This window comes from Psammomys obesus, unplaced genomic scaffold (assembly GCF_907164565.1).
Source record: "Psammomys obesus unplaced genomic scaffold, mPsaObe1.curated_primary_1811, whole genome shotgun sequence".
NCBI classification, from domain to species: domain Eukaryota; kingdom Metazoa; phylum Chordata; class Mammalia; order Rodentia; family Muridae; genus Psammomys; species Psammomys obesus.
Genome location: NW_026596234.1, coordinates 13,121,148 through 13,143,032, shown reverse-complemented (window position 1 = coordinate 13,143,032; position 21,885 = coordinate 13,121,148). Strand labels below are relative to the sequence as shown.

The window sequence follows — 21,885 nt, the reverse complement described above, 5'->3', positions numbered from 1 at the left end:
AAAGAAAGAAAGAAAGAAAGAAAGAAAGAAAGAAAGAAAGAAAGAAAAGAAAGAAAGAAAGAAAGAAAGAAAGAAAGAAAGAAAGAAAGAAAGAAAGAAAAAGAAAATGTTCTCCACACCTAACAACACTCTCCAAATTTGCATCCACTCCAAGACATCTCATCTCAAATCAAGCAACAGCCATAGGATCATTGTTGTACGGACTGAGATGGCTGTGGATGTCTTTCTCCACATGCAGTGTCCTTCACCTGAGGATTCTGTCAGGACTGTCCCTAATTGACTCTCCTGGCTCTATGCCTGTCTATGCCATCTGCTTTTCAGCAGTGAGAGCTCTCTTATGTTGTGACTGCCTACACTTTTATACAGATTGTTCCCACTTATAAAATGCAATGTAACATGAAGTAGAAACAGATGAGCAGGGCTGGGCGTGGTGGTGCACATCATTAATCCTAGCATTTGGAAGGCAGAGAAAGTCAGATCATTGGGAGTTCCAGGCCAGCCATAGCTTTACAGTGAGACCCTGCCCCAAAAGGAAGAGGAGGATGAAGAGGGGCAGCAGTAGAAGGAGCAGAACCTCAGAACAAGTCAGGAAGTTGAGGCATGGCATTTTGTTTGTTTTTTTCTTCTGAGATAGAGTCTCTCTGTAGCCCTGGCTGTCCTAGAACTGACATGTAGACCAGCCTCAAGCCTGCTTCTGCCTCCTGAGCGCAGGGATTAATGGTGCCACCAGCTTGGCCAGGTGGATTTTTAACTCAAGGCCTGCTAGGCTACAGAGCAAGTTCAAGGCCCTGCTGAGCAACTTAGCAAGACCTTGTCTCAAATTTATTAAAATCTTTTTTCCCCCCCAAGAAGGCCAGTAATGTTGTAAGATATCTGTAATCCCAGCATTTGAGAGATTAAGGCCACATTAGGAGCCAGCCTTCATTATCTGACAAGTTTGAAGCTAGCCTGGGCTACATGAAACCCCATCTCAAAAAAGCAATTAAAGGGAGTGAGGCAAGCTGATGGGGATAATATGGCTCAGGGGTAGAGTGCTGGCCTGGCTTGTATGACGTCCCCAGGTGGATTTAATCCCCAGCACTAATTTTTAAAAATATATACTACATTATTTAATGTGTGTTGTGTCTGTGTATGTGGCACATGCTTATAATCCCAGCACTTTGAAGCTAAAACAGGAGTTCTGCAATGAGTTCAAGGCCAGCCTGGCCTACAAGAGTTACAGGTCAATCCCAGCTACAGAAACACAAACAGATATCGTATATGAGCTCTAGGACCACTGGCTGTGGCGTTGTACCGACCCAGGAGGCCCTCAGCACTGTTAACTGAACCCTTCCTTCTGCACAAGAGCACAACCATGTTGTCTGAGTCCCCAGGGTGAACATCACTTTCTACTGTCTCCTGCATTCTGCTAGCTTTCACCATTTTGTTATAAACCACATCAATCTTTTATTATTACTTTTTTTTTTTTTTTTTTTTTTTTTTTTTAGTGGGAAGGCTATAAATAATCAGCAAAGCCAGGCTCCATGGCACATGCCTGGAATCCAGCTACTCTGAAGGCCGAGGAAGCAGTCCTCTTTGAGTCAGGAAGTTCAGGGACAGCCTGGTCAAGTTTTTTTTTTTTTTTTTTTTTTAGTCACTGTTATCTACTCTGCCTGCAAAGTTTCTGTCTGGGTGCAAGATGCTCTCAAGAAACCATTCCCATTGTCTTCCTGCCTACTCCCTAGTAACCTGTAACCTAGTAGGATATTTAATACAGCGGTTCTGAATTGGTGTGAAATGAATCACAGGCCTTAATCACTCTCCCTTGCCCTTAGGCCTACCTTCTCATTGAGGAGGACATCCGAGACCTGGCTGCCAGCGATGACTACAGGTAAAACAGAAGGGCTCCTTCCCTATCCTCCATCTTCCTCAGTAGGCACATGGATGAGATGTCACTCTCCCTTTAATGTCCCACCAATGTCTCCTCCAGAGGATGCTTGGACCTGAAGTTGGAGGAACTGAAATCCTTTGTCCTGCCATCCTGGATGGTTGAGAAGATGCGGAAGTACATGGAGACACTACGGACAGAAAATGAGCATCGTGCTGCTGAAGCGCCTCCCCAGACTTGAGCCAGTGTCCTGGCTACTACCCTTGGCAGCCTGCCTCCAAGACCCTCTTTCCCGGCCCAGCTGAGGCATCATGGGGACTTGGTCTAGTTGGATCTTTGCAGCATTAAGCTGTATATGAGCTAGTTTGTAGTGACTCACAGCAGAGCACCCAGACTGGCATGTGATTTTGTGTTTTTAAAGTTACTGGAGTAAGAAGCGATTAAACAGTTTGTAATAAACACAGGTGGTGAGCCTGCTGCAATGACTGCTGACAGAACAAGAGCTGAAGAAGTAGGCACACCAGAAAAGGACCACCTACCTGCCCACCCATCCCTATCTTCCTAGGAACACTGTGTTCTTTGCCAGTCACAGTTTAGGAATGTTGCACCGTGTGACAGCTAGCCCAGGGATGACCTACCAAAGGAAAAATGCAGCTGCCCTGTATATCCCCAGTGTTACAGGCTGACCTGCTGACAGCCGCACAGCATGCCTACAGGAGAGCCATCATTTCTCTCCCTCTCTCTTCCTTTCCTCCCTCCCTCTTTTTTTTTTTTTTTTTTTTTTTTTTTTTTTTTTTTTGAGTCATTTTAGACGGGAATCTCTTAGGTGTAGCTCTGGCTGAACCCCATCAGCCTGGCTGGGACTAAAGGCTTTCAGCACCATCAGATCCCGTTTTAGTTTCTTTGAGACACCGTCTCTTATAGCCCAGCTAGCCTATAGCCTAGAGATGAGCTTCGATCCTGACCTGCCTGTCTCTACCTTCCAAGGCATGCACCACCAGAACCCATGTTTACTAATAAAAAGGGAGTCTAGTGTGACAAGCCTTAGGTTCATGCACCTTCCTAGGCTTTTTAAATTCTTGGGACCCCAACAGAAGTAACTAAGTTATTTTAACAGAGTGAAGAGAAAAGGCTTCCGGCTTGGGGGAGGATAACACTCTCAAGTGCTTAGACTCTTCTGGAAGAAGTGATTCCTGCTGGGCGTGTACCTGACGGGACCAGGGAATTTGGACTAACCACTGCCTGGCGTGTGGTGCACTCATTCTTGAAACCTCTACACTGGGAAGTGAAGGCAAGGACGATCAAAAGGTCAAGATTATACCTGGCTGCACAGCCAAATTACAGACCTGCGACAGGAGTCTGGGTCCCAAAAAGACCCGACGGGGTTGAGGAAGGGGCATATACACGTGGACTGTTCCTTGACCCTTTAATGGAGTCGTCCAAAGGCCACCAATCCGCCGCCGATTAGCTAGTTAATGGCAGCCTTGTTCACCAATCGGCTGTCCGAGGTAGGCCCCTCGGTCCAATCGCGGCGCGGCACCGGGTGGCCTAGCAGTTGCGCAGAGGCAGAGAGCTCCGAGGCGTCCCATTGGCTGGATCAAACCCAAGCGGTCCTCTGATTGGCTAGCGCTGCGGAGGGTTGTAATTCAAACGCGGGCGGCGGCCCGCAGCCCCGCAGTTGCCCTTTCGTCTCCGCACGCCTGTCTCGGTGCCAGCGACCCCGGGATGGCCTCGCAGAACCGCGACCCAGCCGCTGCCAGCATCGCCGCCGTTCGCAAGGGAGCCGAGCCCAGCGGGGGCGCCGCCCGGGGCCCTGTGGGCAAGAGGTGAGTGGTGCGGAGGTCACCCCGTGGGACTCGCCTTCGGTAGCCGGTGAGACTTGGGACACAGAGGGGCACCAGGAACGATGCCAGGCGGCTCTCAGAAGACGCCCTGAGAGCCCTGGAGTTAACATGCCACAAAAGGTTCAGCCGGGTCCTCCTGTAGAGGATGAGCACCCGAACTTTCCTGCCTTTGAAGAAGGGAACGAGCCCTCCATGACAGCTCCTCAGGATAGACGGTTGCGAGGTGATATAGCACCTCGGCAGCATCCATGCTCCCAAGTGACCCCGACTTCTCTTTGCAGGCTACAGCAGGAGCTGATGACTCTCATGGTGAGTGAGTGTGGTCTAAGATCAATTGGCCTACCTTCCCATCCCCCACCCAATTATCAGTAGCCTCCTTTCAATTCAGGCTCCTTGCTAATCCTGTGGTTGTAATTTACTCTCTTATGGGAAGCCACTTACTGCCCACCCTTTCTTGATCACTGCAGCTGCCTTCCTGGTCATAGGAGGCTTATCTGGGCTCACCCCTCATTGCTTTGGGCCCCAACCTCACCCATTCCCACCCTTCTTGGAATTGCCGCTAGTCCCGTCAGACCCCAGAACTCTCTTCTGGTGGTCCTCTGCTCCACTACCCCTCAATATCAATCTACATGTTTCGTGCCTTAGTAAGTATTTAAGTTCTTGGTGACAAACAAGATTTTGGAGGCAAAAGCCGCCTTGTGTTTCCTTCCCTGTTCCACCCCTTCCTCCTAGCCCGGTGATCAACCTTTGATTTGGCTCTAGCTGCTTTATTAGGGCCAGACATAATGAGATCAGGGCAGGCACTCCCCAGGTGATCCCTTTTGCTGTGCCTGGCCTGAATGTGTACCCTGGAATACAGCGGTTGGGTGTTTCCTTCCCCAGACATCTGGTGACAAAGGAATTTCCGCCTTCCCTGAATCAGACAACCTGTTCAAATGGGTAGGGACCATCCATGGAGCAGCCGGCACAGTAAGTGCAGAGTGGGAGTGGGCGGGCGACACTATGCTGAGTGTGGTGGAGGAGGTGCCAGGGCAGCTTCCGTCCCTGTGCCTGTGGGCTTGGTCTGGGGTCTGGGCCATGTTCTTTCAGTATGATGGTTTAAACAGTGCCGTCTATAGACTACGATAAAGAGGAGTGGGGACCTTGGCTAGTGGGACAAACACAAGCAGCTACAGATCTGGTTTTAAGTCAGAAATTGGATCTGAGTCAAATCTATAGCAACTAAGACACTATGGGCAATTCTGGTAGCTCTTTTGACTTGAAAGAGTCACTGATAGGAAGAAAGCACCAGGGACCAACTTGAACATAGAGCTTGCTGGTCAGGCTCAAACAAACTCAAAAGTTCCTACCTGCATGACCCTTATTTGGGGCTTGGAGCTGGCAGGATGGAATGGGGCGGCATGCACAAGGCCAGCCGGGGCACTTACTCTGCGCTTCTCTCCCCAAATGCCAGGTATACGAAGACCTGAGGTATAAACTCTCCCTAGAGTTCCCCAGTGGCTACCCTTACAATGCGCCCACAGTGAAGTTCCTCACGCCCTGCTACCACCCCAACGTGGACACCCAGGGCAACATCTGCCTGGACATCCTCAAGGATAAGTGGTCCGCACTGTATGATGTCAGGACCATCTTGCTCTCTATCCAGAGCCTGCTGGGAGGTAACTTCTGAGACTACCCACCCCTGTCCACAACAGAAGTTTGCCAGGGCTCCCCAGATCTGCCCTCTTTATCCCTCTGACTGCTCTGACTTCTTCCACAGAACCCAACATCGATAGCCCTTTGAACACACATGCTGCCGAGCTCTGGAAAAACCCTACAGGTACGTCCTCCAGCTCAGAGTGATCCTTTTCCAATCTTGAAAGGGACCCTGGGGGCTGGGTTGGGCTCCTTCTGCACCTGTTACTTCTTCCATGCTCACATAGACTAAGATCTTTGGGTAGACTGTATCTCCTGTACCTTTGCTGGGCTCTGGAAACAAGTCTGTCAGGGAGCCAACTAGAAGGCAACACAGAGGTACATCTGTACAGGGAGAGCGGGCCCTGCTAGTCTCCCCACCCGTCACTCACCCAAGACCCCATCTTCTCCTCCAGCGTTTAAGAAGTACCTGCAAGAAACCTATTCAAAGCAGGTCTCCAGTCAAGAGCCCTGATGCAAGCTGTCCAGCCTCTCTTCTCGTGTTGTCTTCGTTCCTAGGTGGTCTGTCCTTTCCTTGATTTGTGGTGTTATTTTCGTTTTATTTGTTTTTTTAAATTAAGTCTGCTTGAACCCTCACAATGTATATTAAATAAATACATGATGATTGTTTTTGTATAAATTGCTGCCTCAAAGTTACCCTCGGCTGGAGGATAAGAGGGGCCTAGCTTAACACCTGGGTTCTCTGGCCTGTTCTCCACAGGGTTGGAGGAGGCTGATAGACTGTGAGGTCACTGAGATGTGGTCTTCTGTCTTAGTTACTTTATCACTCTGCACGTATATTTTCACCTATAAGATGGGTGTCACACTAATGCTTATTTGCCTAGAGGTATATATAGCTCCCTGGCAGAGAGCATGTTTAATACAAGTGAGACCCAGGTTCAGTCCTCATGACCGGATTCAAAACTCATGTTCGTTTCCAAGGCATTACAGCATGCACGGGGAACGCACTGTAACTCTTGAGAACAGTTCCAGTTGGGATACAGATGAGGCTAAAGCAGACCTTAAGCTCAAGAATGTGTAGGAGAGAGGGGGGAGCGCTAGGCACCCACTTTCTAACATGTTATAGATCTGGGGGAGGGGGCAGGGGCGTACCAAACTCAGGTTGCCCTACAGCAGGCCCAAGCTCTGGAAGACAAAGACTGTGCTCTAGACTCAGTTCCCCACACAGAGAGCTCCATGAGAAGGGAGGGGGGCGGGTTACCTCCTGGGCCTCCAGGAGGTGTTAGGGCCCTGCCCAAGTTGTCAGCCCTTTGAGCAGCTGATTGTGCAGGCCTGTGAGAAGAGGCAGAGGGCTTGGCCTGTCAGGAAGGCTCTCAGCAACCCCTTTTAACTACTGATAGCCCATGCTCATCCCTAAGCCCCTCCCACCAGACACATGTGAAAAAAACAAAAACTGAGTTGTCAGCTCAGAAGTTAGTTCTACTAGTTTTCTCTTGGGCATAGAGTTTATAGTCCTAATGTGGACAAACCCACTTGGGATCTTGTTCAAACCCCTCTTCCACTGGGAGAGGGGTGTTGGCCAGGGTTGCATTTCTGGAGAGCCCCAGGTTACTTTTGCTGTGGTCTAGTTAACATAGAAAATGTTCAGCAAAGGGTGTGGTTCAGTTGGTAGAATGCTTGCCTCTCATGCATGAGACCCTGTGTTCTGTCCCTAGAACCACATTAACCTAGAGTGTGCCTGTCAATCCAGAGCTCCAGGAGGCACAAACTCATCCTTGACTTCATAGTTTGAAGGCAGCCTGAGATATACCCTTTCTAGGCAAGGGAAAGTGAACCAGATGCTGGTGGTGGCACATGGGATCAGGCAGGAGGGTGGCTATAAGTTCAAGACCAGCCTGGTCTATACAGAGTCAAGTCCTATCTTATCAAGGCCCTATCTCAAGGGTCTGACTTCAACATTGATGGGAGTAGCCTGTGATTCAGCAAAGGAAAAAGGTGTGGTCCTTGAAGCACTACCTAGAACTGATTAGAACAGACCTACAGGGGGAGGGAGGAACCTGGATGAGACAAGGGAGGGGCCTGTGAGCTTTTAAATCAAAGTAATGAAGAGCAGATTTAGAGGATGCCTGAGAACAGGAGAACTTAGAAACTGGCACTTAATTCCAGATAAATGCAGAAGTGGAATTAGTCCTCTTCGTGTGGCCAGCTGGCCTACCCTGTTCCAAGGTCCCAGAGTTATAGCTAGTTAAAAACCAAATTAGGGCCTAGGCAATAGATCAGTAGCAAGCCTGATAACCTTCCCTCCATCAAGTCACACAGTCATTCTCTGACTTCACAGGCACACTGTGTGCATACACAAACACACACATCATACACACAGTAACATCAAAGTGTTCGAACAAAACTGTTTATAGTGGGATTGCTGAAAGAGGAAGAAGCCAAGTATTGTGGCACATACTCAGGAGGCTGAGGCAGGAGGAGTGAGAGTTTGAGCCCATCCTGGACTACTGTCTCTTAAATATTTCTCATTAAAAAAATAAAGAGATTTAAAGGACTCCGTCTCAGCCGCTGGAGAGCACTATAGTGGAGAGAAAGGAGGAAGGGTGTGTCTTGGGGTACAGGCTCTGCAGGGTGCTAAGGGTGTCAGGGCTCAAAGCCATATCAAAATGCTTAGATAAGCAGGTAGAGTACAAGGGCAAAATGCCTGCCTGTTACTGAGCTGGAGAAACTACTTTCAGTCCCCAGCACTGCTGGGAGGAGAGGGAGGGGCAGCTGCTTGAGTTTCATCTTGAAGGCCACAGGAGCTAAAGACTGGCTTAGGATCCTCTTGGCCGAAGATCAGAGCAGGAGAGACAACTGTTATCAAGAACCAGGCAAGCAATGACAGCACACAGTAGGCACTTAATATTGCTGATTTCTAAACCCCAGCACCAGTATGGGCTGAAGACAAGCTGTGAGGTAAAGGGGCTGTGAGGTGCTTGCTGGCAAGCCTGACAGCCTGAGTTCAGTCCAGTCCCCACATAATGCTAAGGAAAAAATGACTCCCAAAAGTTCACCTCTGGCCTTACCCAGGTACACACCAGCAAACACATGTAACATGAATGTAATTTTTTTAAAAAAAATTTAAGTCTAGGGTCTGAGTGGCTCAGTGGTTAAGGGCACTTGCTCTTACAGAGAACCTGGGCTTGGTTCCCAATACCCACATGATGGCTCACGATCATCTGTAACTCCAGTTCCAGGGGATCCAATGCCATCATCTGGCCTCCTGGGGCATCAGGCATGTGTCTGCTGCAGACACAACGTGCAGGTAAAACATTTACACACACATTTTTTTTTTTTTAATGTTTATGTGAAGGAAGAAAAGATGGAGAGGGAGGGCGGCAATAATGAATGAAATAACAAAATTGAGATTTTCAAGAATAATGGCAGGCTGGGCATGGTGATGCCCACCTTTAACCCCAGCACACAGGTGGCAGAGGTTGGTGGAACTCTGGATTTGAGGCCAACCTGGTCTACATAATGAGTGTAGACCAGACTAGCCAGGACTACATAAAGCCTGTCTAAAAAATAAAAAGTAATGCCAGTAAAGGCGATTTTAAGAATAGCCAAAGACACATGTGCTATGTGTATATATATATAATATAGAGAGAGAGTGGAAATGTGGCTCTGTGGCAGAGCATTTGCCCAGGATTTCCCTTGGCTCCATCTCCAGAATCAAGTAAGTGCCAGCATTTATTAAATGACATTTGCTGTGTGTCAGGAGCTATTCTAAGCTCTTTACACACAAGAATTCTTAAACTCCTGTCCTCCAATAAATATTCGCTAGCTTCGTTTTACAGATGAGGAAACTGAGGCATAGAAGGGTTGAATTAGTCACAGTCAGTGAGGATTCAAACCCAAGCAACCTCTCAGGCTAAAGCACTTCACTCAATTAGCTCCGGCCTGGTAGCAATTGAGTTGTAGTAGGGGTTAACGGCGTTGCCTGAACCAGTGGGGGTTGGGACCCAGGAAGGAGATAGGATCTGAGCCGCGGCTTGTGGTCTGACTAATCGGCCAGGTTCCTAAGAAGGGGAAAGGTATTCTGGGGGTGAGAAGAACCCTACCTCGGGATAGGATTTCCTTTTAGCTAGGTCATGCCCTTGGACCTCTCGAGCTCAGCCGAAGGGGAGGAGAGGGAGATGAGGGTCAGGGACAGAAACTATGCTCGTTTCTAGCTTTGCACCTGGAGCCAAGTATTGCATGCAGCAGTAACATTGGATGGATGGATGGACAGACCCCCTTCTCCTCAGCTGGTGAACCTCACCCTGCAGAAGGTGAACGTAGAGGTTCCACAAATGGTGGAAGAAAAGAAGCCTTGCGCCTTCCCGGGTTCCAGCTTCCGCGCGCCCTCACCCTGTCCGTCCCAGGCGGCCGGCTCAACCTGCGGGGGGGGGGCCTCTTCCAGCACCAGGTGCCAGCGCGGCCCACTTGCTGAGCTGCCTAGGCCAGCTCCAGCTGCAGGTTTGTAGCCGCCACAAACCTGCAGAGCCGGTTGAGCTCAGCACCCTGCCGCCCAAGTCTTGGGCCCCCACTCCTTTTTATGCCCCCCCTCTCCCGGGAACGCTCTGAGCACCAAGCCAGCCAGGAGAGCCCTAAGACCCCTTGCCCTCAATCAGTCTCCTGGTCAGTCAGGCCAGCTTTACATTGTCAGCTTTTATTCCTTCCAGCCACAGAGCTCTAAGGAGCAGCCCTTCCCTCGTGGGGTAGGATAGGCAAGGGTAGAGTTGGCCACGCCCAGGGGACCTGCAATCTGGATGGAAGAGAAGGCCGGCTCTTTACTGAACACCCTCCATCATCTTCAGGAACTCTGCGGAGAAGAGGGACGAGGTCAGGGTTACCACTCAGGGCGCAAAGACCTGGCCAGGGCTCCTGTGGGCCCTCAAGAGAGTGAAAGGAAACTTCGGCTGTGCCCAGCCCCACCCACAAAGCCAAGACCATCCGCTGGCCCTCACCATCGAAGTCAATGCGGCCATCGTTGTTCTTATCGCCGTCCTTCATCAGGGATTCGATCTCCTCATCTGTCACATGCTCCCCGGAAGCCCTGAAAATCTCAGCCAGCTCCTCAGCGTCAATGTAGCCATCCATGTTCCTTTGGGAGGGAGGGAGGGACAGAGCCGAACACAGGGTCACAACTCCACCCTGGCCAGCCATGCTCCTTCACATCAGGCCAGCGGGCTCCATCTTCTCCCAAGTCTGTGATCCCAGAAGCCCCAGGCACCTGTCAAAGATGCGGAAACACTCTGCCAGCTCCTCTTCACTCTTCCCCTTCGCATCCTCTTTCATCTGGCGCACCATCATGACCAAGAACTCTTCAAAGTCGATGGTTCCGCTGCCTGCAAGGAGCAGTGGGGGTGGGAGGAGGCAAGCTCAGCCCAGTGTGCGCGGAGCCTCTCCCCGCCGTGTGCCCTGCCGGGGAAGGCTCAACTCACCATCCTCGTCCACCTCCTCAATGATGGCATCCAGTTCCTCTTTGGTGGGTGTCTGCCCTAGCATCCTCATCACGGTGCCCAGCTCTTTAACGCTGATGTCCCCACCACCATCAGCATCAAACATGTCAAAGGCAGCCTTGAACTCTACGGGGGGGGGGGGGGGGGGAAGACAGGAGGGATGGGTGAGGCCAGCGGATTGTCAGCCCCACTCACACCTCTTCTCCCCCGACGGCTCGCTCTCACTCACCAGCGATCATCTCCTCACTGAGGTAGGACCTGGCCTCAGCCTGTTGGTCCGTCTGTAGGAAAGAAAGGGAGAGGATCAGAGTGCAGAAGGGCATTCTCACCCGAGTTTCATTCTCCTTGACCCCACATGTATTAGGAGGTGCTCCTGAGCCCTCCAGAACTACTCCACACCTGTGGCACGGCACCAGGTGCCCCTCAGTGCGCACTCCCAGTGCTGAGGGGACACGGGTTGTGCCATAGTTTCTCGCTCATCCTCAGGAAACGCCCCCATCCCAGCAGTGACCTTTGGCAAGTCTTCCTATGGCTTTGCAGGGATACTATGAAATCAGGCGTGAGGGAGGGCTTCGAATGTGTTAGCACCGTTCAAGGGGGACTTTCTAGTTTCCCCTATCCCCTAATGCTTGCTGCCTGATACTTGACCGGTTGGCCAGTAAATATTTGTCCTGCACTAAATAATGGAATACAGAGTCATAGGACATCTGCCAAGCGGCCAGATGCTGAGACCACAAGAAGAGATGGGCAGCTTCGCCTCAGAGCATTTGCAGAGGCGAAATTTCACACTCAGTCATCAGAGTAAACACCCCTCACACTGTGTCAAATGTGATGGGGCCTTCCTTGCCTCCGCGTGAAAATATGATTCTATTCTCTTTCAACGTTTTGGTTTTGGTTTTTAGATAGTCTAGCCTGGAACTCACGCTGTAAATCAAACTGGCCTCAAATTCTCCACTCCCCCTGTCGATGCCTAAGTACTGGGTTTACACGTGGGTAACGCCACATGTGACCCTGAAAGCAATGTTTCTGTGAAATTTTCCAGGTCCTATCCAAGCTAGGCCACCTGGGTCAGGGCTTTGGACTTGAGCTGGTGGTGAGGAAGGGGTGATGAGTCCCAAGGCACTCTTCAGCCAGCTGGCCCAGGTCCTTCTTCTCAACTCCTTCCCTTGGCCTGATCCAGGAGGACAGGCTATTTTTAGTTGGGCATGGGCAATGGCAGCTGGTCTCTGGAGTCCAATTACTCCTTCAAGTGAAGTGTGGAGGGGGAACTCGGAAGAAAATGGCAGCTCCAGAATAGCCCCCCCTCTGTGGATGCTCAGGGTCTCTAACTCACCCCTGTCACCCACCCCCTACTAACCATCAGCCTCAGGCTTCTTAGAGCGAAGCCTTCCCTCTCTGGCTGCCACAGGCTTGGCTGGGCCTATGAAGCCTACTTGCTAGGTGACTCCTTTCTGCCCTCGGGTCCTCCATCTTTCCTATGAAGCAGACAGTCTGAGGCCCTTGAGGATCAACTCCTGGAATATCCTGACCAGCCCCCCTTACCCAAGAGAAGTCACAGCCTTCACAGGATGTCTTCCCGGACCTGGGTTCCAGCAACTCTTACCTTCCACCTTCAAGTGTCCACATTGCTGCCACAGAACACACAGTTCTGGGACAGACAGAGGCCCAGAAGAGCCTGTGAACAAAAGAGTGAAGTGTCCTTACCATGGTTGCTGGTGACTGAGACTCCTCTTGCTGTGGGTCACCTCCTCCACACTTCACCACCCAAAGGTGCCCCAGATCTCTCTAGCCCCCAGGATTTGTAGGGGCATCCTCTCTCCTCTCCTCCCTCCTCCCCAGAACTGGATACCCTGACCAATCAGATCCAGGGGTCAGCAAGCCCCACCCCTCCCAGAGTCCTAGCCCATTACCTAATTTAGCCAAGGGCCTTCTCAGGGAAATTTAAGCTTCTGAGCAGGTGGCAGGCTCTGACGTGCTCCTAGGTTCTTAGGAGGAGGGCCTGCCATGCTCCACAGTGTCTTAGGGAGCTCCTTTCCCCACCCCCAGGACACTTGCTCCAAAATGGGGAGGGTGCCCAGGCTCGAAGTCCAAAATTCAAGACCTGTCTCTTCCTCTGAGCCATGTGACTGTGGGCAGGTGGTGAAGCCCCTCAAAACACACCTTCCTCCAAGATGGAAATGGCAAATGTGAGCCCTGATGAATAAGTGGCCTAGCTTGGCCCAAGTGGGGGAATCGATGGCTAGGCCAGCACGAACTGAACTCCCTCCACCCATCCCCCACACTGCGCTGAGCATCCCAACGGCATGATCTCATCCAGTATTTACTCCGGTGAGGTGGGAACTGTTGTTACCCCCATGTGGCTAAAGCATAAGTCATATAGGTCTAAAGAGAAATTCTTCCCCCCCCCACACCTTTGGAGGCCAGATCTCATGCACCCCAGACTCGCCTTGAACTCCTTATGTGGTTGAAGGTAGCCTTGAACCCTGCCTCTAACCTCCAGAGTCCTGGAATTTACAGGTATATGTGGTGGCCTGTTTAAGTCCTTTGACTTATTTTGCAAAAGAGTGTCTACTGTCAACCGAGCTGCCCTCCAATTCCTGGCCTTAAGCAGCCCTCTTCCCTCAGTTTCCGAAACCACTGAGACTATAGGCACGCTAGATTTATGCAGCGCTGGGTGGGAATCCAAGCCATGGCTTTGTGCATGCTATAAAGCACTCTACCAACCTGAGCTACATCCCTGGCCTTGATGATTTTTTTTAAAGATTATTTATTTATTATGTATACAATGTTCTGTCTGCACGTACCCCTGCACACCAGAAGAGGGCACCAGATCTCACTGTAGAGGGTTGTGAGCCGCCATGTGGTTGCTGGGAACTAAACTCAGGACCTCTGGAAGAGCAGCCAGTGCTCTTAACCTCTGAGCCATCCCTCCAGCCCCAGTGATTCTTTTAAAACTTTTGTTTTTATAAATGTCTATGGGTGCCACTATGTACCTGAGGATGACCTTGACCTTCCTTATCCTCCCGCCTCTATCTCCCAAATGCTGGGATTTTGCACATGTACCATCATGCCTGTTTCTGTCTGGTGTTGGGAGTTGAAAGCAGGGCTTTGTGCATGCTGGGTAGACACTGTACCCACTGAGTTCCATGGGGCTTCATTTCTGAGCAAGAAGCTCATTCGACAGACAGTGTGGTTATTTCCATTTCATTTCTATTGTGAAAACCCTGGGGATTGGAATGTAAGCTTATATATGAAGTAATAATAATAAATACACATATAGTTATGAAAATGAGAAAGAGGGCGGCTACCCAGAGTTCAGCTGATCCTCTGTAGAGTGGATGTGGGGGCAGAAGGAGTCAAAAGGGAACACACCCTGAAAACCAAGGGTCCGGGCTAAGCAGTGAGGTAGGCAAGGCCCATGGACAGTTGCTAAATCAACAGAAAGAACATGGAGACGACTAAGCCCGGGGCCAGGGAATGGCGGACCAGACTCCAAGGAAGGCAGATGGACAGTGGCAACTGGGCTGCACTCTTCCCCTATATATAGACATTCCCAAGAAAGCTCAGGGAGCCAGGCCAGGCTAAATAAGGCCTCCCCCTGCCAGGCAGAGGATCAGATGCTCAGAGGAGTCCAACTTGGACAATGCACACTAGGATCTCTTGTCTCTGTGACAGAGGGAAGGCAACCTTCAGCAACATCCCTCACTCATTTGTTGCTGTGTTTATTTGGGTGAAACAGTAAGAACCAAGGCCCTGAGCGTAGCCAAACAGAACCATAGCCGCCCCAGTCTCATTCCTCTCTCTCTCCTCATCTTCTTGCATGGTGCTCCACTCTGGCCAAATACCCACCGCCCTTTATGAATAGCAGGACTTTGCATATGCTGGAAGCCCTCTGTCGTCTTCCTCAACCTTCGAATAACTTCCTCCTGTATCCCTTCTCCCCCTCAAACATCCTGTATGGTTCAGGGAGGGGAAAATACTTCCAAAAGTTGTCCTCTGACTTCCACACTTGCACATGTTACATGTGAGTCCACACTCACACCACCACAACAATTCAAACAAACAAACAAAAACCCAGTGTGGCAGCTGTAATCAGGAAGTGGAGGCAGGAAGATAGGGAATTCAAGACTGCATAAGGAGTTCGGTGCCAGCCTTGGATACATCTTTGAAAAAAAAAAACAAAAAAACAGAAAGCAGTGATGGGGAGATGGCTCTGTTTGTATGTGTCACAGGAGCATCAGGACTTGGGTTCAGAAGGCACCAGATCTCATTATAGATGGTTATGAACCACCATGTGGCTGCTGGGAATTGAACTCAGGACCATTTAGGAAGAACAGCCAGTGTGCCCTTAACCTCTGAACCATCTCTCCACCCTTTCTTTGTTTTTTCTTCATTTCTTCCTGTTTGTTTAGGTGTTGTTGAGTTGAGCCTTGATTCTCCTGCCTCAGCCTGCTGAAATTACAGGTGTGCCTAATTATGCCTGGCTGACCCTCAGCTGGGCACCCACCTTGTGTGGCATATACCAAAGGAAAGGTGAATAATCAGCCAATAGTAGGAAAAAGTGTGAAATGTCTCTTTTGTCCTCACAGTCTGCCAAGAAGCAAATGCAGAGCGGATAAAGTTGGAAATCATCAACAAGTCTAAGTCTCAGCTCCTCTACTTTCCAGAAGATGGGAAAACCTCCCCTTTTCTCAGGTTTCACTGTCACCCTAGTTGGTCTAGAACTCACTATGCTGACCAGGCTGGCCTTTAATTCACAGAGATCCACTTGCCTGGCCCCCCCAGTGCTGGGATTCAAAGTGTGCACAACCATGTTGGCTTTTTTCTAAGATTTATTTTCTTTTCATGTGTACGTGTGTGTCTGTGTTTGAGTTTTGTGCACATGTGTGCAGGTAAGGTACCCTTGGAGGCATGGGTCCCCTGGAGCTATTGGTGGTTCTGAGCCACCAGCTGTGGGTGCTGGAAATCCAGTTCTGGTCCTCCACAAGAACAGCACACACTCTCAACCACCGAGCCATCTCTTGAGCCCCATCCTCTGTTTCTTCATCCTTTATGATGGACCTGTGACCGTGTGTGAAATACTGAAAACAGGACATCATGAGTCCTAAAAACCGAGACCCTTCTGTTCACTAAAGTCCAGAAAGGCCTTTCCATTCAAAAGTATCTTTCCATCCCTCTCCTGTGCCCTGACAGGCTAAGAGATACTGTGTAAGATATCTTATTTTGAGACAGGATCTTTCTATATAGCTCTGGCTGTCCTGGAACTCACCTCGTAGACCAGGCTAGCCTTGAACTCGCAGAACTCCTTCTACCTCTGCCCCCTTGAGTTCGCAGATATCCTTCTACCTCCCACCTCTGCGAGTGCTGGGATTAAAGCTTGAGCCACCGTGCAACCATACCTGGCCTGTGAGATACCTTGTTTTGTCTAACTGGCCGAATCTGCCCTGCTAGGCCTGACGTCTAGGCTGGCGACAGGGATCAGCAATCGTTTTCTTGACCGCTGCTACCCGACCGAGCCTGGGAGCCTGGGAAAAGAAATCGGCTCAAGAGCTCCACGCTACAAATCTCTGGCAAACTCTGCAACCTTGGACAAGTAACAGCCTCTCTGGATCTGTTTTCCTGTCTACTTCCCATAGGCGAAGCTCAAACAAAACTGGAAAGGCCTAGATACGCTCACACCAGGCACTGGAGGTTCTTACAAGAGCTGAAAATTTAGTATGAGTATTCTTGTTTCATAAGAGAAAACCTAGGAAGGGCGAGGCCGGATTTCAAGCTTCTCTCAAAGAGCCTTGCTCCCAAATGCCGCGAAATTACACAATAAAGTTACACAGCACTGTATGGAAATTAGGGGGAAAGCTTGGGGCTGTCCCGGGAGGTTAGGAGGGATGGGATGGGACCAGGAGGGGGAACGGGCAGCAAGCACGATCGAAACGGTTTCCGGGGAGGCCTGGCTCGCCCGGCTGCTCTCCGAAGTCCCTCCCGAAGGCGGAGGCCTGGGACTCTAGCAGCTCCGGGAGAGGGCGGAGCCGGGGCAGAGCGGCGGCAGGAAGCGGCGAGGCGGCGCTGTGAACGGCCTGGGCCGAGAGCCTCTTAAAGCCGGGGGCCGCTGCACCGAATCCTGGGAGTCCTCCCCGAACGCACTTGGGACGCTGTGGGTGGAAGCGCCTCCCCGCCTGCAAGAGGGACAGGGTAGAGGATGGCCTCCTGCAGGCTCCCGGCTGCCGCTGCCTATGGGCGTGGTCTCCTGTGCCCCGCCCCCTGACACGCCCCCGGGCCCCTCTCTGGGCTGGGGTCCCCTCCTTCTCTGGCCCTGGACCCAGCGTGGCGCGTTCCCCCCTGGGTGCCATGGCCTCGCGGCTCCTGCACCGGCTGCGACACGCCCTGGCTAGCGATGGCCCCGGGGAGGCGGCGGCGGGCCCAGAGACCGAGCAGTTCCCTGAGAGCTCCGAGCTGGAGGACGACGACGCCGAGGGCCTGTCCTCCCGCCTCAGCGGTACCCTCAGCTTCACCAGTGCAGAAGATGACCCGGACGACGAGGACGAGGACGACGAGGCGGGCCCCGATTCTCTGCCCTCCGGAGACGGGACATCGGGAGAAGACGCAGGCGAGTGCGGGAGGACAGAGACAGGAACCCCGGGGCTCGGTTAGGCCTCCCCGCTGGACGCGTTCCGAGAGCATCCCGGGGCCTCTGTGTTATCCCCTGAAACTCTTGACTCTTTAATTTCTTCCAGACACTGTTTGGCAGTGTGACCTTGAGTCACAGCACCGTGGGAACCACCTCATCTCGGGGTTTTTGTGGATATTAAATGCACAGGACGAGGGAAACAAAACGTATGGGGTGCTAGCTGCTTTGGGTGGAGATTTAGCATCTACTGTAAGAGAAGCGCTGGGATAAAGCCCATCTCTCTCGCGTGAATGAGGTCATGGTATTTTGTTCACGTTAACTCTGGCGCTAGCTAGCACCTTAATATGACTGGTCATGTGCTTGTGCAGAACGAAGTCCCCCACCTGATGGACAGCGGGGCAGTCAACTCCTGGCTCGGCAGCTGCAGGATTTCTGGAGGAAGTCTCGGAACACCCTAGTTCCACAGCGGCTGCTCTTTGAGGTGACAAGCGCCAATGTTGTCAAGGACCCACCCTCCAAGTACGTGGTGAGTGAGGTTCCAGGAACCCTTGTGCAGTGAGTGCAGCGAAGTGTGGCTGAGCGAAAGTAGGGACTACCACAGCTTTCTGGGGGCTGTAGCTATGCGCTTATAAATGGCTGTCCTTATTTACACTGTGAGAACTGAGACCAGATGAGAGGATCGGTGCAGATTGTACAAGTCCTCAAGCAAATGACTTAGTTTCTCTGAGACTGAGAAAGTAGCCTTTAAGGAGCTGCCTCCTGTCCTAACTTTGAGGTTAAGAGAACTGTGTGTGTGCTGTTCTGTGCCCCATGCATTTTTGTCAGCTGCAGCGAGACAGTCAAGAACCAGTTGCATGGGTCAGGATTAAGGAAACGTCCTTTGGGTCCAGATTGGCCTTGATTCACATTCCCATATATTTCACCTTTGGTGGGTTCTGTAACCTTGATGGCCCCAGGTTCCTCATTTGAGCAGGACAATGCACAGGATTATAACAGGAGGTAAGCGAGACCAGGCACAACGAATCCTTAGCATTGTGAGACATTGTGAAATATTAAAATGGTAGCTACGTAGTTTCAAATTCCCTAATCTGAAATGCTTGGAAATCCAAAGCACTTGAGTGGCAACAGGATGCCACAAGTGGAAAATTCCACACCTAACTTTGTGATGTGTGCTCAAAATGTAGGCCCATTTCAAAAGATTGCCTAAGGACTTGAAAGGCTAAGACGGTGAGACCGCCACAAGTTCAAGGCTAACCTGGGCTACGGCCACACCTCTAGATCCTACCTCAAAAAAATAAAAAGAAAAGAAAAAAGCCAGATACCAAATGGGAATGTAGCTCATTGATACGGCACTTGCCTACCATGCTCAAGAACTCTGGGCGTTATCCCAACCCCCTGAAATTATATGAAACTACCTTTATAGCTGGGTGTGGCAGTGTAGTTGGGAAGGAGAGGCAAAAGTGTCAGGAGGTTTTAAGGCCAGTCTAGATATATAGCAAGACCAGTTTGGGCTTACAGAAGACTCTTCTCAAAATAAGCCAAAGCCCAGACTACCTTTAGGCTGTGCATATACAGTACATAAGAAATATGAGTTTTAGGAGCTAAGATGTGACCCTCAGTTGTTAGAACGCTTGCCCAGCGCTACATAAACTGAGTGTGGTGGCAGACACCTGTGGTCCCAGCACGTGGAAGGGGAGTAGGATCAGGGGTTCAAGATGAGCCTCAGCTACGCAAGCTCAGGGCCCATGTCCTGGAAGCATGAGACCTTGTATTGATTTTTGTAATCAATAGGTCCCCCTTTTGGTTTTTCGAGACCTTGGCTGTCCTGGCCTCACTCTGTAGACCAGCCTGGCCTCAATCTCACAGAGATCTGCTTGCCTCTGCCTCCTGAGTGCTGGCACTACAGGTGTGTGTCACAGTGCCTGGCCAATGGGTCCCATTTCTAAGAAATCCCATTTTATATAGAATATACATGCAAATATTCAAAAATCTGAACTATGTCTGGTCCTAAGCACTTTGGATAAGGGATATTCATCCAGTTCTTAGCTTTAGATTGCAAGTGTCCGGTATCTAGAGCCAGCTGCAACCTCCCAATGAATCTGTTCTCCAGCATTCCCACCTCCAGCACCATCAGGCTAAGGAGCTGAGGGAAGAGCCAGATCCAGAGTCCCAGTTTCCCTTGCTGTGAAGGGGAGAGGCTGGCAGAGAGACCTGCCAGGCCCTGCTCCCTCCGGGACTGAAACCTATCTGAGCTAGCTGGTCCTGGTCCCAGTCCAGGCAGTGGCAACTCCCAGCTTGTCACTTCCCTCATCTTCACACCCTCCTCTACCTCTGACTCAGTAAGACGGGGGGCCTGAAGCCCTGTCCCATATTTGGGTCTCTCCACCTCTCTATTGCTGTTACTAATAAGAACCACACCCGTGCGGTGACTCTCCCACCTTGTGCAGGGACTAATGGACGACGATTTATAACTCCTTAAGGATGGAATCCTACGAACGCTAAGTAGATGCTGTACCACTGTGCTGTACACTCAAGATCGGACCGTCAGGGCTAGGAGTGTAGCAAGTTTTCCAGAGCTGCAGTATGGGAAAGGAGTCATGCATACGAATGAGACACCAACAATCAGTCAGCAAAGAACAGCTCCCTCAGAAAAGAATGGGGGTGACTCTGGAGACTTAGGTGGAAAGTCCTCAAAAAGGGCAGGGGCCGTCTTCTGTCCCCTCCGGTGTCTAGGAAATGAACCCACCTCCTCTGTACAGTGGATGGCCTATGTCTCCATATTTCTTTTACTGGGGATCAAGAGTGAGGGGTTTAGAATCGGGTCTCCGGGCTGGTCCCTGTGCCCTTCACCCGCTCTTGGGGCCTGCTTCCTCAGCGGACAGAGACAAGGACACCTTGTTTGCAGAGCTGTTGATGATGGTCAAGTGACACCTCAGCGGAGAGGCACTTGGCCCAGCATGAGGCTCAGGGTAAGCGTAGGGCAGGCGACAGAAGAGCAGTCACACCATGCTTCCGTGCTGCAGGTGGAGCCCAGGGCCTCATGCATGTTAGGAAGTGCTCTACCATTGAGCCCCAACAACTACAACCACCTGTTACCCATCTTGGTGGGTCATTACAAGGGTCAGGTGAAATAAGTGGATATAAAGTGGTCTTTGGCAAGAAAATTAAAAATAAAAGTAGAGGGAGTGAGGAGCAAATATGATCGAAGTATGTTGTATACAGTGATGACGTTCTCAAAGAGTTAACTTGTTAAGGCTTTAAAAATCAACCTGTGTACATAAAGGGTACTGCAGAGCAGTGCCCCCTATGTGTGTCCTGTAGAACACAGCTTCTCCTGGGGTGTTAACAACCGGAGAAAACAAGAAAAGAGTTGAAGCCTGCGGGTAGGCTTATATGCCCAGTACTTGGGAGGTGGAGGCAACAGGGTCAGGAGTTCAAAGCCAGCCTGGGAGTAAAAAGAAAGGAAACATTACCTAGTCGGTATGTTTGAACAGTACAGAGTTGAGGGGTGTAAATGTTTTGTTCTGCTTTCCTAATGCACTGTGAATCTTCAAAAGAAGAAAGACCAGGTAAACCTAACTGGGATAACAGGACTATTAGCAGTCCCATTGGATACAACTGAGAAAAATGTCTGGGTGTGCTGCATGGCCCTTTAATACGGGAGCACTTGCAGGTGCCCCGTTTAAGCTGCCGGCTTGGCATCAGTCCTCATTAGTCCCAGCTAATCCTCCCCTGGTTCTCGGATCTGTGGGAACACATAGTGGTTTCCCCAGTAGGGGTTATTACACCCTTACGGTTTTGGTCTCCTTTAAAATGTTGCTCAGGGAAATGGCTCAGTGGGTAAAAGCGTTTGCTTGACAACCTGAGCTTGATCCCCAGAACCTCTGGTGAAAGGACAGAACTAACCCCCAAAGTTGTTCTGACCTCCATATGACACTGTGGCAAATGTGCACAAATATAACTCCTACATAACACACCACACACAATTAAACAATTTTTTAATATATAATTTATTTAACATTGTTTTATGTGCATTGGTATGAGGGTGTCAGACCACCTGGAACTGGAAGTACAGACAGTTGTGAGCTGCCATGTGGGTTTTGGGAGTTGAACCTGGGTCCTTTGGAAGAACAGACAGTGCTCGTAACCACTGAGCCATCTCTCCAGCCCCCAACATTTTTTCTTAAATGTAACTTGTACCACTCTTTGCTCAACTCCTGAGGGACAGAGTGGTATGAAACTAGGGCCTTGTGCATGCTTAGGCAAGGGCTTTACCCCCGAGCTATATTCTCAATCTTTTTGTTTGTTTTATGAGATAGGGTTTCTCTGTGTAGCCTTGGCTGTCCTGGAACTTGATTCTGAAGACTAGACTGGCCTCAGACTCACAGAGATCTGTCTCCCTCTGCCTCCCTGAGTCTGGGATTAAAG

The 21,885-nt window shown here is 50.6% G+C and overlaps 4 protein-coding genes across 4 annotated transcripts in view; 3 read left to right on the top strand and 1 right to left on the bottom strand.

Annotated features, from left to right (window-relative positions):
- Dnttip1 (deoxynucleotidyltransferase terminal interacting protein 1) overlaps positions 1–2,345 on the top strand; it is a 25,043-nt gene extending 22,698 nt beyond the window's left edge. The window contains exons 12-13 of the mRNA XM_055596264.1: positions 1,815–1,870; positions 1,970–2,345. Of these exons, the coding sequence (XP_055452239.1) occupies positions 1,815–1,870; positions 1,970–2,108 (195 nt within the window). The 3' untranslated portion in view covers positions 2,109–2,345. The remainder of the gene's footprint in view (positions 1–1,814; positions 1,871–1,969) is intronic.
- Positions 2,346–3,049: 704 nt separating this feature from the next.
- On the top strand, positions 3,050–6,025 carry Ube2c (ubiquitin conjugating enzyme E2 C). Its single transcript, XM_055596180.1, has 6 exons — positions 3,050–3,693; positions 3,993–4,020; positions 4,594–4,680; positions 5,165–5,369; positions 5,471–5,530; positions 5,802–6,025. The coding sequence occupies exons 1-6, from the start codon at positions 3,593–3,595 to the stop codon at positions 5,858–5,860; spliced, it is 540 nt and encodes a 179-aa protein (XP_055452155.1). The 5' UTR covers positions 3,050–3,592; the 3' UTR covers positions 5,861–6,025.
- Positions 6,026–10,039: 4,014 nt separating this feature from the next.
- On the bottom strand, positions 10,040–17,179 carry Tnnc2 (troponin C2, fast skeletal type). The gene is made up of 6 exons (XM_055595928.1): positions 16,730–17,179; positions 11,062–11,113; positions 10,815–10,958; positions 10,604–10,718; positions 10,338–10,474; positions 10,040–10,192 (listed from the first exon to the last, which is right to left on the bottom strand). Exons 1-6 carry the CDS (start codon positions 17,177–17,179, stop codon positions 10,161–10,163), a joined length of 930 nt encoding a protein of 309 aa, XP_055451903.1. The 3' UTR covers positions 10,040–10,160.
- The window catches only part of Snx21 (sorting nexin family member 21), an 8,571-nt gene continuing 3,599 nt past the window's right edge, over positions 16,914–21,885 (top strand). Inside the window, exons 1-2 of the mRNA XM_055595970.1 lie at positions 16,914–17,436; positions 17,826–17,983. Coding sequence (XP_055451945.1) covers positions 17,178–17,436; positions 17,826–17,983 — 417 coding nt within the window. The 5' untranslated portion in view covers positions 16,914–17,177. The remainder of the gene's footprint in view (positions 17,437–17,825; positions 17,984–21,885) is intronic.

What these genes read in the sequence shown, in the direction of transcription:
- Tnnc2 (XM_055595928.1), bottom strand. Translation starts at nt 17,179, where the DNA reads ATGGCACCCAGGGGGGAACGCGCCACGCTGGGTCCAGGGCCAGAGAAG. An exon ending in TGAGGAGGTGGACGAGGATG is followed by an intron (nt 10,719 to 10,814) that starts GTGAGTTGAGCC and finishes TGCTCCTTGCAG; the next exon opens with GCAGCGGAACCATCGACTTT. An exon ending in TGGCCGCATTGACTTCGATG is followed by an intron (nt 10,193 to 10,337) that starts GTGAGGGCCAGC and finishes TCTTCTCCGCAG; the next exon opens with AGTTCCTGAAGATGATGGAG.
- Ube2c (XM_055596180.1), top strand. Translation starts at nt 3,593, where the DNA reads ATGGCCTCGCAGAACCGCGACCCAGCCGCTGCCAGCATCGCCGCCGTT. An exon ending in AGGAGCTGATGACTCTCATG is followed by an intron (nt 4,021 to 4,593) that starts GTGAGTGAGTGT and finishes TTCCTTCCCCAG; the next exon opens with ACATCTGGTGACAAAGGAAT. An exon ending in GCTCTGGAAAAACCCTACAG is followed by an intron (nt 5,531 to 5,801) that starts GTACGTCCTCCA and finishes CTTCTCCTCCAG; the next exon opens with CGTTTAAGAAGTACCTGCAA.